The sequence below is a fragment of the Coptis chinensis genome, chromosome 3 (assembly GCF_015680905.1).
Source record: "Coptis chinensis isolate HL-2020 chromosome 3, ASM1568090v1, whole genome shotgun sequence".
NCBI lineage: Eukaryota > Viridiplantae > Streptophyta > Magnoliopsida > Ranunculales > Ranunculaceae > Coptis > Coptis chinensis.
The window spans coordinates 26,020,753-26,035,182 of NC_141458.1; the positions used below are offsets into that span (position 1 = coordinate 26,020,753).

General features: G+C 38.8%; 3 protein-coding genes across 3 annotated transcripts; all 3 read left to right on the forward strand.

The window, feature by feature from the left end:
• The first annotated feature begins 2,637 nt into the window (after positions 1 to 2,637).
• Positions 2,638 to 3,309, forward strand: LOC147508875 (uncharacterized). Its single transcript, XM_086597643.1, has one exon. It carries the CDS (start codon positions 2,638 to 2,640, stop codon positions 3,307 to 3,309), a length of 672 nt encoding a protein of 223 aa, XP_086453769.1.
• Positions 3,310 to 12,694: 9,385 nt separating this feature from the next.
• LOC147508876 (tubulin beta chain-like) lies at positions 12,695 to 13,123 on the forward strand. Its single transcript, XM_086597644.1, has one exon. The coding sequence runs from the start codon at positions 12,695 to 12,697 to the stop codon at positions 13,121 to 13,123; it is 429 nt and encodes a 142-aa protein (XP_086453770.1).
• A 584-nt stretch (positions 13,124 to 13,707) lies between these two features.
• Positions 13,708 to 14,118, forward strand: LOC147508877 (uncharacterized). Its single transcript, XM_086597645.1, has one exon. The coding sequence runs from the start codon at positions 13,708 to 13,710 to the stop codon at positions 14,116 to 14,118; it is 411 nt and encodes a 136-aa protein (XP_086453771.1).
• Positions 14,119 to 14,430: the final 312 nt, after the last annotated feature.

Below are 14,430 nucleotides of genomic sequence, written 5' to 3' on the forward strand. Positions count from 1 at the left end.
TAGGAGGGTAGGACTTAATAATATTTTGTGCAGGGACGCGGTCCTACCCTTATATAGCAGTGGATATCGATAAGTTTTAATTCAATTACTTAGTTATTAAAACAAGTTATTATAACGAGTTAATAAGATGTGAGTCTTGCTTGGGAAGAAACTATGCTGGTTGAAATGACGGAACTACATGTCTTCCAAGCTGAGAATGATTATATTATGATATATTTAAAGTGTTAGTTGGATAAGTAAAGATTGGAAATGTTTATATGTGGTTAGTCTACTCCTACCAGCAAATTCTATTTTGTTGACCTATGTTTGCTTTGTTTTGGCAACGTGGGTGTATTCTTGGGAACATAGGTGGAAGGCAATGGAACCGCGGCGTTTGATTTGGATTTGTTTCTGGAGCAGTCCGGGAGTTTATTTTTATTAGGTCTGATCTTTTTGGAAGTATGTAATAACGTAGTTTTATATTCATATGACATAAGAATACAATGTTGAATACCTATTATTGTTAGAATGTTATATTGATGATTTTTGGGGATAGAAGATAGTCTTTAATAAGGTGATGGTTGAGAAATTTTGGGAGATTATTGTTGTTAAGTTGATTCTTTATGATGTGGGTTTTCGGTTTTGGCATGTGTTGTATCTACACTGTCATAGCCTGGGTTTTTAGACAATTGAACATAGTGTTGTTTGAGATATTTATATTTCAAATATTCACTTTGTAATTGTTTAGAAATTCGGGCTGTGACAGATCTGATGTGAGAAAGATTTTGATTGGTGATTTAAACTTCTTTACTAAGTTACTTGGATATCAAGTTACTAAAATGCATGTTTAGTTATCCTAACTTTGCTTAATACAAAAGAGAGAAAGAATGGTGGAGAGTTAAATCTACTTATATGAAATTAGTTCCATAGTTAAGAATACTTTATCATGTTGTCTCTAACCTATTTTGGGTTCATAGACAAACCCAAAACGAATTAGAGTGTTGATCCTTAATGTATGTACGACTACATTCTTACCCCTACAAACGGTCATCGTTGGGTACCAAAGGTTGCACACTGGCACCGCCAACGAATGCGACCAACTCGCATCGCCCACTAAGTAGGCCTATTTTTATTGCCAACCGAGCTGGCCAACTAAACTGGCCTACTTTTATTGCCAACCAAGCTGGCCAACTAAATTGGCCTATTGTTATGGCCAACTAAGCTGGCCGACTTTTTACTGCCCTCTTGTATGGCTAGCATAATCGGCCAACTCATCCTGATATGGCATATTTTGGTATATATACAAACAACGCAAGATATCTTTCTATAAAAGGATATGAATAAGATTTTAAGGAGATAAGCCCACCTATAAATATCTCATTTTCATTCCCAAAAGAACTATATGCATTTTTTAGACTTGATTCCAGAAAGCGATTTGGATATGTAGGCAGCCATTGGTGGTACAGTCTCTCTCATTCCATAACAACCTCTCCAACAAGATTATTGATGTGTTTGCGTGAGTTTTCACCCAAACATAATTGGCATCGTCTGTGGCCCTTATTGACGGGCCCTCTTCCATGTTACTTCTTCCAAGCACCATTAATGGCAAAAACTACAAGATCCCAAGATCCCAAGTGAACAAGAATGCAAGAACACAACAACAAGAAGAAGAAAATCCAGAAGTTCTAATCAATCAGGAAGCTAGTGATAGATCAACCCGTTGCAACATATCTGCAAGATCAGCCTTCACAACTCCAAGTGCCACGACAATTCAGATCTAGACATCCGCCACCTAAGTCTTTAGTAACTCACTTTCAAGATCTATATGCTACAAATGCAAACGAAGTAGATCCAGAAAATATGGCGGCAAACGATGATTATGTTACGTTAGAAATGATGCGTCAAAAGTTCATAAGAGAGAAGGAACACAACAAAAACTTGCAAAAGCAATTGGACCAAGGGAAGCAAGTACAAAGGGATGACGTCGATGCTGCATCTTCCACATCGGCAAGAGCCCCCAGATCTGGCGAAAACTAGAGTGTATTAAACCGAATACAAGATAATAACAGTGGATCCCATCCATTGGAACCCATCCTCGAACATTGTCAAAATTACTCAAGGTCAAGCACACATTCATCCCATTCAAGAGGGCGATCCAGATCTCGAAATACCAACAACACTAGGTGTAGCAGTGGTCATAACACAAGGCACGAAGAACAATAATACACATTGTTAGGTAATCATCATACCTCCCTTAACAAGCCAAGGCCATTGAACGTTGGTCGTAACGCGTCAGAAAGGTGGACAATAGCCACCATAAGAGGCAGTGCTAGATGCCAAGATTATGACCTCAGAGCTGAATTACATCACGACCTTAGACATGGTTTGAATGCAGCAAACCGGTATAGAAGATTTAATGCAGGTCAACCTAGAATGCAACCACACCAAAGGAACTACTCCCTAGTACGGCAACCTAGCTTGTCTTACTGACACAGATCCCATAGTCCAAGGCACCAACAAAATCTAGAAGTAAGCAACAACTGGGGGCCACCACACTGTGAGATGCAACATAGTGAAGTCACTCCTCAAGTTGAAAGTTAAGAGGCTGTAGGAGCATCATTTATGGAATAAAAAATCAGAGACATCATAAAGAAAACAATGAGCAATGCGGGTGTGGCTGAAACTCGATGGAAAGACCTTGCAGTGAACGAAGATGCCGTTGGGCGATTTTCTCTGATCAGACAAAATACAAAACATCAAGATGGCTTCAAACAACCAGATGTTCATAAGTTTGATAAAGCAGGAGGTGACCCGAATGATTATATCATGGAATTTAAAAGCAAACTAATTCTCTGGCGTGGAGATGACCCCCTCTTATGCAAACTTTTTCCGTCGACATTAAAAGGAGAAGCTCTCCGTTGGCTCTCCAGCCTGCCAGCTCGTTCTATCACATCATTCCAAGAATTAGCAAGTCAGTTCACAAACCGGTTTAAGCATAATTGGACACGTCCTAAGGATGTCAACATCTTGCTAAATACCAAGCAGCAAAAGAACGAAACTCTGGCAAAGTTCGTAATTCGTTTCGGCCAAGTGCAAGCAGAGGTTACTGATGTCCCTGACGTAATGATCGTTCATGCATTCAAGGAAGGAGTCCATTTCGATAAAAATGGAATTTACAATTCCCTTGTACGGGACCCCCTGCAATCCAAGTCCGATTTATTTACACGAGCACAACAGTTCATTAACGTCGAAGAAGATGTTAGAGCAAAAGCCTCAAGAGACAAATATTATCTTCGAAGTAAAGATTCAAGCGATGATAAAGCCAAATAGAAGCAAAACATTACAGAGGGACAACAACAAAAATCAGACTACAAAAAGGACACAGTTCGTGAAGAAATGAAGCTCACTCTATTTAATGCCAAATATGCATCGATATATGAGAATATTAAAGGACGTAACTTACTTTTTCCTCTAATGCCCTTACCTGAAAACACAAAGTCTAGAAGTGACAAAAATCTTTGGTGTCACTTCCATAATGATTTCGGTCATGAAATTGAAGATTGCAGATCTCTCAAGGGAAAAATACAAAAGTTAGTTGAAAAAAGACAGATAAACGAGTTTTTACTTCCAAAGACTGTGAAGCAAAATTTAGCAACGATGGGCTACAATGTCATACGAGCTGGTCACGCCAAAATCAATGACATTTCACGAACAAGGCAGAAGTATGAGCAGCGAGCCAAGTTTGGTTTATTGCGTGAATTTTATCACCTAAATAACATTGATTTTGTAGAAGGAATTTGTTCAGAAACTACTGAACCCGGTCCCTTATGTTTTAGTGATAAAAACCTAATTAGCGTCCATCATCCTCATTATGATGCGGTCGTCATCTCTGCTTTCATTGGATTATGGCAAGTTTAACGCATAATGATAGACATTGGGAGTTCTGTCAGCGTCATTTTTGCAGGTTGCTATAAGAACATGCAGCTTTCAGAGAATTTGGTGGTTGCAGAAAATAATCCAATAGTCGGTTTTGATGGAACAACAACAACCCCAGTGGGAGGTGTTTCTTTACTAGTCACACTCATGGATAAGATGGCAGACATTGAATTCCTTCTGATGAATTGCAAATCCCTTTACAATACAATCTTAGGAAGGGATTGGCTCCACAGTATGGGGGCGGTAGTCTCTACTTTTCATCAGGTAGTCAAGTTCCCATCCCTCGGCAAAATTTGTAAGATACGGGCGACCAGTTGGCTTCCCACAGCTGCCACAAAAAAGTCTTGGAGGAGTATCATCAGTTCGATTTGCGAGGAAATACAGTTCTCAGCAATTTGCAGGAGGTGTCTAAGTCAGAATCAGTACCATACAATATTTGCACTGGTAGTTCACGAAATGAAGGGCCGCCGACTATACACCGCCTCTTAGAAGTGCAGATTGGGAATTCAAGCGGCGAAACACCTTTCATATCGGCAGAACTGTCAGAAAATGAACAAGTAGAGATGATTGCACTCCTCATAAAAAGCAAGACGATATTTTCTTGGTTAGTGGAACAAATGCCTGGAATTAGCCCAGATATTGCAACACGCTTGACATTGATCCTACAATCAAGCCAGTGTGGTAGAAACCTAGGCGTATGGCACCGGATAGAAAACTCAAGGTCAAAGATGAGATCGATCATCTACTCACACTCAAGTTTATTCGGCCAGTTTCATATCCTAAATGGTTGTCTAACGTAGTGGTAGTACCTAAGAAAGATGGTAAAATGAGAGTGTGCATCGATTTCACAAACCTTAACAAAGCTTGCCCAATTCATCATTACCCTCTTCTGCGGATATCAGAACTGGTAGATGCCACATCTGGCTACTTGTGATTATCATTTATGGATGCTTCTTCAGGATACCACCAGATTTCGCTATCTATTAAAGACCAAGAAGCAACTGCATTCATAACTGATAAGGGAATTTTCAGTTACCAAGTAATGCCTTTTGGTTTAAACAATGCGGGTGCCACTTATCAGAGGACGATCAACACCATATTCGGAGATATGTCAGGCAAGATAATGGAGGCGTACATTGACGACATGGCTGTAAAATCCAAGCATAAGGGAGATCACATCTCTGACTTACAATCAGTTTTTGACAGAATTGAAGAATTCAACATGCGGCTCAATCCTTCGAAATGCGCTTTCGGGCTAATCTCTGGAAAATTTCTGGGGTATTTGATGACTCATTGAGCCATCGAAGCTAACCTAGAGCAGATCCAATCCATTCAAGTCATGCCAACTCCAAAAAAAAAGGAGATTAAATAGCTCACAGGACACTTAGCAGCTCTCAACCGTTTCATCTCTAAATACTTGGACAGATGTCGTCTTTTCTTTCAGACTTTAAAAGACTCAGTGGTGTGGAATGAGGACTGTGAAAATGCCTTCCAATCCATCAAGAAATACTTAGTCTCGCCACCAATTTTGGCCAGCCCAGCTACAGGGCAACCTGTTGGAGTTTACTTGGCTGCTACAGACACTGCAGTCAGTACAATATTATTTATCGATGGCGAAGATGGTTGTCAAATCTTCTTCATTAGTAAGACCCTAACGGGGGCGAAAACTAGATATGCAAGAGTTGAAAAAATCGTTTTAGCATTGGTTCATGCTGCTAGACGCTTCAAGCCATACTTCCAAGGAATATTGGTCAAGGTATATACTGAATACCCACTGCGCAAAGTTTTCCGTAGTGCTCAGGAGTCAAGCAGGCTGGCTGAATGGGACATCTATTTAAGTGCTTACAACATTGTCTTTGAACCTTGCATTTCAGAAAAGGGTCACACCCTTGCCTCCCTAATGACAGATTTTTCAATTGATGATTTTGTCCCTGAAATCAACCAAGATGAAAGCATCTCTAGTGAAGTGCCAACAGTTGGGGGCAAAGAAGCCCCAACAAATCTTACATCCCCATCACCCAATTCATGGATTGTGTACAATAATAGCTCACATAACAAAGTCGGCTTTGGATTAGGATGTTTTTTATCAAACCAGATAAATCGGCCATCAAGCGCTTAGTTCGTTTCGGGTTTAAGGCATCCAATAATGTAATAGAGTATGAGGCTGTCCTTTACGCCATACAAACATCTTTAGACTTAGGAGTTCGAAAGGTACAAGTTTTCACTGACTCACAATTGGTGGCCGGTCAGTTCACTGGTTCCTTTGAAGCTCGGGACGATAGAATGGCAGCATTCCTAAGTCTACTACACAGACTTGCTCGTCAGTTTGAGACCATCTCGATTGTACAGAGGCCTCGAAATGACGTCCGACATGCCGATGCATTGACATACTTATCTGCTGCGGTGGATATCGATGGCCCAAGACAAGTTAATGTTGATTTCCAACAGAACCCGAGCATTGACTTGTCTATAGAACAGCTCACAGACATCTATATCAATGCGTGTTGTTTCTTTAACGCTTCTTTAGAACCAGTACCTCCAAGCATTAATGTTGTCAACACGAGGAAAAGAAAGTATGACACTCTGCTATAAGACTGAAAGCTTAACTCAGAAATATCCCAGGAAGATAGAAACATGATCCTGCAAGAAAGTGACATAGACTTCCCCCCTCTACCTGCTAGTAACGATCAAGAGGATGATGAGTTACAAGAAGATCATGGCACCCTCACTTTTCCAGGAGTTGCAATAGATACAGACGATTGGCGATCACCATTTATTGCATTTCTACACAAAGGCATAGTTCCAATAGAGCCCAAAATCACGGATACTGTTAAACGAGATGCATGGAAGTTTATACTAGTATCTTCTTCTGCTGGCCGAAACTCTACAATTGTATAGAAAAGGCAATGCATTGTCTCCTATGCTGAGGTGCCTCACAGCACAGGAAGGCTTGGCTGTGCTATAAGAAATCCATGTAGGGATATGCGGCAGGCGGGCAGAGTTTGGCCCACAAGGAAATGACACAAGGGTACTGGTGGCCTCACATGCAGTTAAATGCAAAACACATTTCGTAGACATGTATCCCTTGTCAGAAGCATTACCATATGGGTACTCTTTCTGCAAATGAATTGCATCCAATTTTCTCACATTGGTTGTTCGCAAAATGAGGTTTAGACATCATTGGGCCTTTCCCTGGAGCTCCAGGGAATATCCGGTTTTTGCTGGTTGCTACTGATTACTTTACCAGGTGGGAAGAAGTACAACCCTTAGTGCACATACAAGCTTCCGACGTGAAGCGGTTCCTATGGAAGGATATCGCATGTCATTTCGGTGTCCTCGCCGAGTTAATATCAGACAATGGAAAGCAATTTGATGCAGAAGAAATACATAAGTTATGTGCTAGTCTCCATATTCAACACAACTTTTCATCACCATATCACCCTCAAGCAAACGGGCAAGCCGAGGCGACAAACAAGTCCATCTTAGCAATCCTCAAACATCGACTTAAGCAAGCCAAGAGAAAGTGGACAAGAGAGCTACCAGCCGTTCTATGGGCATATAGAACTACTCCAAAGCGTTCAACAGGACTGTCACCATTTAACCTAGCTTTTGGAGCAGAAGCAGTATTACCTACTGAAGTTTTTGCTGGGACAACCCGCACTGATGCTTTAGGTGCGGGTCTTAATGACGAATTACTAGCTCATTGAAAAACCAATGTAGATGAAGTCTGTGAGGAAAGTATTGCTCGTTTGCTCCATTACCAGACAACAATGAAGAAGCAATATGACAAAAAGCTTTGCTTGAAAGTTTTTCATCCGGGCGACTGGGTCTTATGCTAACTAGGCGAAAATTGGGAAAAACCTTTCATATTTCCTAGGCGAAAATTGGGCAGGAAAACTAGGCGAAAATTGGGAAAAACCTTTCATCATTGACCACCCGCCTCCAAGGGATCATATTTCCTCAACACAATTGAAGGCACCCCTTTCCCAAAACCATGGAACACACTCCATCTTAGGCGTTTTTATCGCTAACCTTGCTTCCCATTAGCAAAAATTAGTAGTGTGGGTTGACAGTTCCTTAGAACGGATTCTTGACGTAATCTTGTTTTGTTTTTCCAATTGTCAATCATCAATAAAATGCATTATTTCACATTTCGTTATTTTCATTCAATTAGTTAGTCAAAAATAATATATATAAATTACTCAATTACCATTCTTAAAGACAAACAGTTGATATGAAGGCTAAACTATACAAACATATACAAATTCAAAAGTCATGGAGTTTGCATTTTCAACACCTCTCTCCATGCACCAAAAAGTCATGGAGTTTGCGTTTTCAACCTCTCTCCATGTACCAAAAAGTCATGGAGTTTGCGTTTTCAACACCTCTCTCCACGCACCAAAAAGTCATGAAGTTTGCGTTTTCAACACCTCTCTCCATACACCAAAAGGTCGTAGAGTTTACGTTTTCAACACCTCTTTCCATGCACCCAATAAAAAAAAAAATCGTGGAGTTTGCGTTTTCAATACTTCTCTCCATGCATCAAAAAGTCACGGAGTTTGCATTCGCCATACCTTACTCTGCACATCACCAATAATGGAGTTCACGTTTGCAATACCTCTCTCTAGGCACCCAAAAAGTCATGTGGTTTGTTTTGGCAAACACCTCACTCCACACACACAAAAAAAAAAAAAAAATCATCAAGTAGTGGCAACACCAACAAACACTATGCTAAAGCACAAATATTATTCATGCAAGAAGCGCATGAACTAGCTTACCCCAGGTTGCAAAGGCAAAAATGTCTTACGGTTCACTAAGCTTGAATCGAGTCATAGCCTCAACCCCCAATCAAATAACATGCTTTGAATCGTGTTTACTATTCTTTGCCGCAAGAAATCAATTTCATCTAGCAAAGAGGGGTCGGTGTATATACGACTACATTCTTACCCCTACAAACGGTCATCGTTAGGTACCAAAGGTTGCACACTGGCACCGCCTACGAATGTGACCGACTCGCATCGCCCACTAAGCTGGCCTATTTTTATTGCCAACCGAGCTAGCCAACTAAACTGGCCTTCTTTTATTGCCAACCAAGCTGGCCAACTAAACTAGCCTATTGTTATGGCCAACTAAGCTAGCCAACTTTTTACTGCCCTCTTGTATGGCTAGCATAATCGGTCCACTCATCCTGATATGGCAGATTTTGGTATATATACAAATAAGGCAAGATATCTTTCTATAAAAAGATATGAATAAGATTTTAAAGAGATAAGCCCACCTATAAATATCTCATTTTCATTCCCAAAAGAACTACGTGCATTTTTTAGACTTGATTCGAGAAAGTGATTTGGATACGTAGGCAGCCATTGGTGGTACAGTCTCTCTCATTCCATAACAACCTCTCCAACAAGATCATTGGTGTGTTTGTGTGAGTTCTCACCCAAACACCTAACATCATGCACCTATCTCTAAGTTCATCTTGCTGGCATGAGAAATTGAACTGATATTTCATCTCTGAAATACCATTTCAATTCATGGTTCTATTCTACACCAATCATTCAATTTTTAAAACCTGGTTTTACCAGAGGGTCACGCGTGCAACTAGCCCCAGTGTCACCTGGGTCACGCATGCGACCTTGTCTAGAGTTCCAGACTCCAAATTTGGCCGATCACTGTCATTTTGTGACAGGATATAAAATATAACCTATACCTCTAAGCAATGATTTAGGTCTCCTAAAACAGAGTCTGATCTTCACATGAGCTTCATTAACCATCCACCAGATTAGGTTTTAGCTCATGTCCCTAAAAATGAATCTAATGAGAATTATAAGAAATAGAAGAAGAAAAGAGAATTCTAATTTGCACTTTAGAAATGATTTTTTATTAGCAACTTTGAATTGAAATATATTACAAGCTTAAGATTACAACTAGAAAGTTAGAAAATGAAAATGGAATTTTGCTTGAAGAAAAATGGAAAAGACTAAGTTCTAAAACATGCAGTAAAGTAAAACTATGGAGTGTGTCTCTACCCAACTCCCTTGCGAATGAAGACTCTCACCCTCTTAAGCATTAGAGAGTGCTTCCTCTTTTTTTTCTTCCACCCACGTGAATCAGCTCCCTCTTTTTAATACTACCACCTAATCAAGACTTTACCTAATCAACCACCTAATCAAGACTTTTATGTCAAAGTGGACAAAAGTCATCCATAATTAATAGTGGAGCTTGACTTGATTACACATTATGAGAGTTTGACGTGAGCTTGATCAATAATGAAGAACCAAATTATGTGGATCCACATAGTGGCCTCACATGTTTTGACCAGTGGTGGGTCTGAAAGTTGACTTTTTGCAAAGTCCTACATTGTGTAGAGCTCGTCGCACTGATCGTCTGACAGTTCACTTATAGAAATTGGAGTCCAAGTTTAGAAGATATGCGTGTCGGAAGTTTGATGTTTTTTGGCACGTTAATCATGTTTTGACATGGGAATGTCCTGTTTGAGTCCCAAGCTTTGGTCAGACTTCATTGAGTTTCACATGGAGTAAATCGGAATACTTAATGTAGACACACTATTCCGTGCTTAAATACTGGTTTTATCCTCATTTTTTCGTTGATTGTGAAAACCTGTAAAAGCACGAAAATACAATTAATTAATTATTATTACACACATAATTAACCAAAATGTTATGTCTCTACGGGGTTTTATATTACAGTTTTGGATGTTTATCAACTACTATGCAAAAATTGATTTGTATAGAAAAATTTGTTTGAAAAATTAAATTTGCATATAAAATACTATGCAAAAATAATTTTAATTACATAAAAAAACTGGTATGCAAAAATATATTTGCATAGAAAAACGAGTATGCAAAAATAAATTTACAAAAACTCATATGTAAAAATATATCTACATAGTAGAATTTCTAATGAGAATACATTTGCACACTGAAAAATTGAGAAAAAAGATAGAAGAAGAGAAAAAATATAACTATTTGTTCAAACCCTCAAGTTGAGATAACATCATCAAATCTTCGGTTAATTTGAAAAAGATTGAGACCTAATAATAAGATGAAATTGAAGAAGATCTAAAATAGTTAAGAAAATTAGTTAATAGATTCAAAATTCAATCTTTCAAACAAACCAAGCTCCTGTCTAGAAAAATAAAATATAGTTTCAAACCAAGTCTATCAAAATTGATTAAAGATAAAAATCAAAGGTGATTGAGAGAGAGATCGAAGTTCATTGAGGGAGAGATTCTTTGAAACATTGTTTTTCTCCATCCTTAAAACAAGAAAATGGTAAATGTCACTCTTTAATAGAAAGGTTATTAGAAAGGATACAAATTGTCTACGGGAATCCCAAATTAGACTAGGATTATGTTATTTATTTTAACAAAAGAAGGGAGGTTATTTAGTGAAGGATTGAAAAGAGTGGGGTTTTGTGGGTATCCGTGGAATGGAGGAGGATAAGTTTACCCGGATTTGAATTAGGGAGGTGAGGCGTATGTCTTGCATATAGGTCACGATATAAAAAACACTCCCACAACTTAACACTACAAACTTGTACGTTAAGCTTCAGTAACTCAACCTTTAGCAACACTACATAGTGTCATGCACATTGATTCACCAGAAAGTCACGATATAAACTCCATAATATCTGAACAGACTAATTTCCACGCTCACGCATCATATAAGCGTGGTAGCTGGAATTCTCACGCACTTCGTTGAAATATATCAAAATATGGCAAAATTGTTGAAACATATGAGCCTCGCATAGATCAAGATTTCGTTAAAATAGTCGAATTTCATGGGAAACCTTTGTTCACCATAGGCCAAAGTTTCATCAGAATAGGTCAGAGTTCTTAGGAAACTTGGAAACTTGGAAATCTAGATATGTCGCAACGGAGTAGAGTAATGAGTGACACCCAAAACATGAAATTTCAGACAATGCTCCAAAAAATTCCATAATTCCAGCTCTCATAGTAACTATATTTCATTAATTTCGATATTTTAACAACAACGCCGCGTCCATAACCGTACGCGTACAACAGTTTTTTATTTTTTTCTGTTTTTTTCTTGTCTCACTCCCATCAGTTGCAGTAGCACCAGCCTTTTATCTTGTGCACCAAGTAACAAAAAAATTGGCTCTTTACCACAATTTCAAGTCCGCTTCTTGCCCTCTCTCTCTCTAGTCTATAAATTTACAAACACAAAAACATCATTTCTAGCTAACATTCTCTCATTTTCAGACCATTCAATCAGTGTGCATGATTCTACAAACAAAATTGGAAGATGGATAGAATAGACTTTCTTCTTTTCGTTTACATCCTTTGCACTACTTACATTCTTTTCTTTCAATTTATTGATTTCATTATTTACATCCACTGGTTCTTCACTAATTAATCTCGACATCATTGTTATCTTCTATCTTCTTCACTTGTTCTTTAAGTGCTTCTTGTATTCATCTTGATCACCAACCTCGTTTTCCTTTTTTCCATTAATCTTTAATCCTTAGTTTTCATCTTCTCTCTCAATATAACGCCTTTTCTTCTTCTTCTTCTTCTTCTTCCTGTTCTTTTCCTTGTTGTTTTTCCTGTTCTTCTTGGTGCTGCACGGTTTCAGTTTCATTAATCCCCTACGCACCTGAAAAGCGGAAAACCCCCACAGCACCAACTGACCACTCAACCCTCAACTCATTTCTGCATTTCTTTTAATGTTCTTTTTCTTGTTCTTGATTTTAACATTCCCATTAGAGTAATTCTTCATCACATTCAAGGTGGACAATGTGGAAAGCAGATCGAGCTAAGTTTTGGGATGAACTTGAAATCGATGCAATAGGGAAATACAGTGGTGAAAAATTTGTTCTTAGTCATTCTGCTGCTGGGAGTAATTGCGTTAAAGGTCATCATACTGAAAATGTAGAGCTTATGGATTCTGTTCTTAGTTCTCTTGTTCTTGATTCAAATGATCACCCCATCAAAACATCTCCAACCATTAGTGTACTCTCTTACATTCAAGGTGATATATTTTCTTTCGTTCAATCTAATGCTGGGAATAATTGGGATAAAGATCATGATACTGAAGGTGCCGAGCTTACTGATTCTGTTCTTTATGTTCTTAGTAAAGAAGCAGAGGATTACAATTGTTTGCAGGGTAACATTATTTCCTATGTTCAATTCTTGTTGTTTTTGTTTCCTTTTCTGGTAAGATAAGTTGAAAATGCTAGATTTGTAGAAAGAATGTCCGAGTGATTTCACATTTTATTGATGGTACGTAGTTACGATTCCAAAGAGCATTCAGGATGCTCAACGAAAGTTTGTATTGGGATATATCGATGTCCCCACATTGTCGGTTTTGTAGTTCTGCTGTAGTTTGCTAGATTGTGTTAGATTCCCTCATCAGTAAGCAAGAAGAGGTATAGGGAAGATAAACTTAAAATATACCTAGGGTGTGTAATGCATTGCACTGTATGCGTCCTTGCTATATATTGGAGAGACAGTGGCGACTTTGAGTTTTTTTTTTTGTTCAACACGGACGTGACACGAGTGTCATTGACGCGCTCCTAAGCTTTCCACACTCACCTGTAGCGCACTGTTTCCAAATTGTAATCTCCAATATTTGCTGTTTCTAGTACTTTAGTGTGTCCAGTTTCTAATGTGGACTCTTTATTCAACTTTTAGTATAATGGTGTCTCCATATTTTATCACTGCCCTATTCTCGTATTCAAAACAAGAACTCATCTTACATTGGTGAATGGATACCCAACCATGTGAAACCATATGCGACGCCTCACCAAATGGAAGTTTTAAGATGTCATCTACAATTATTGGAAACTCAACCACTAACCAAGAGATGTTTCAGATTTCAGAGGCACAGTGAACAGATCACAGTGACGTTCAGGAAGAAGGATTTCTTGCATTGGTACACTGGTGAGGGCATATACGACATGGAGATTCTCAACAATGTGAAACCAAGTGTATGTGATATCCCCCCAAAGGCTCTTAAGATGGCTTCAACAATTACTGGAAACTCGACCTCTATCCCAGAGATGTTCCAGAGGGACAGTGACCAAATCATAACTCTGTTCACATGGAAGGCTTGTTTACTTTGTTACACTGGTGAGGACATAGATGACATGGAGTTCACTGACAGTGAGAGGAACTGGAATGATCAGATGCTTGAATACCAGCAATACTGCGACTGTTAGTAACGCATAGGAAGAGGCTTTTAATGTCCAGGTTTCATATAAGTGAAACTTCATCTGCGTATGGCGTGGTTGTTGTATGGAATCAGTTTGTTTCATATCATTACTGTATTCACTACTTCAAAGTTGGGTTTTTGAGACTGTATTGTTCATATATAGATGATCAGTTTGATAGGCTTTCACTTAATTAGCTTCAGAATAGAAAACTGTTTATCTCCTGAGTTCTCTGGTTCCCTGGACTGGATTCTGGGTTTTGTATGTTTGCGATGATATACTATTATGTTATCTGTTTGCAGGTCTATATATATTCGTGTT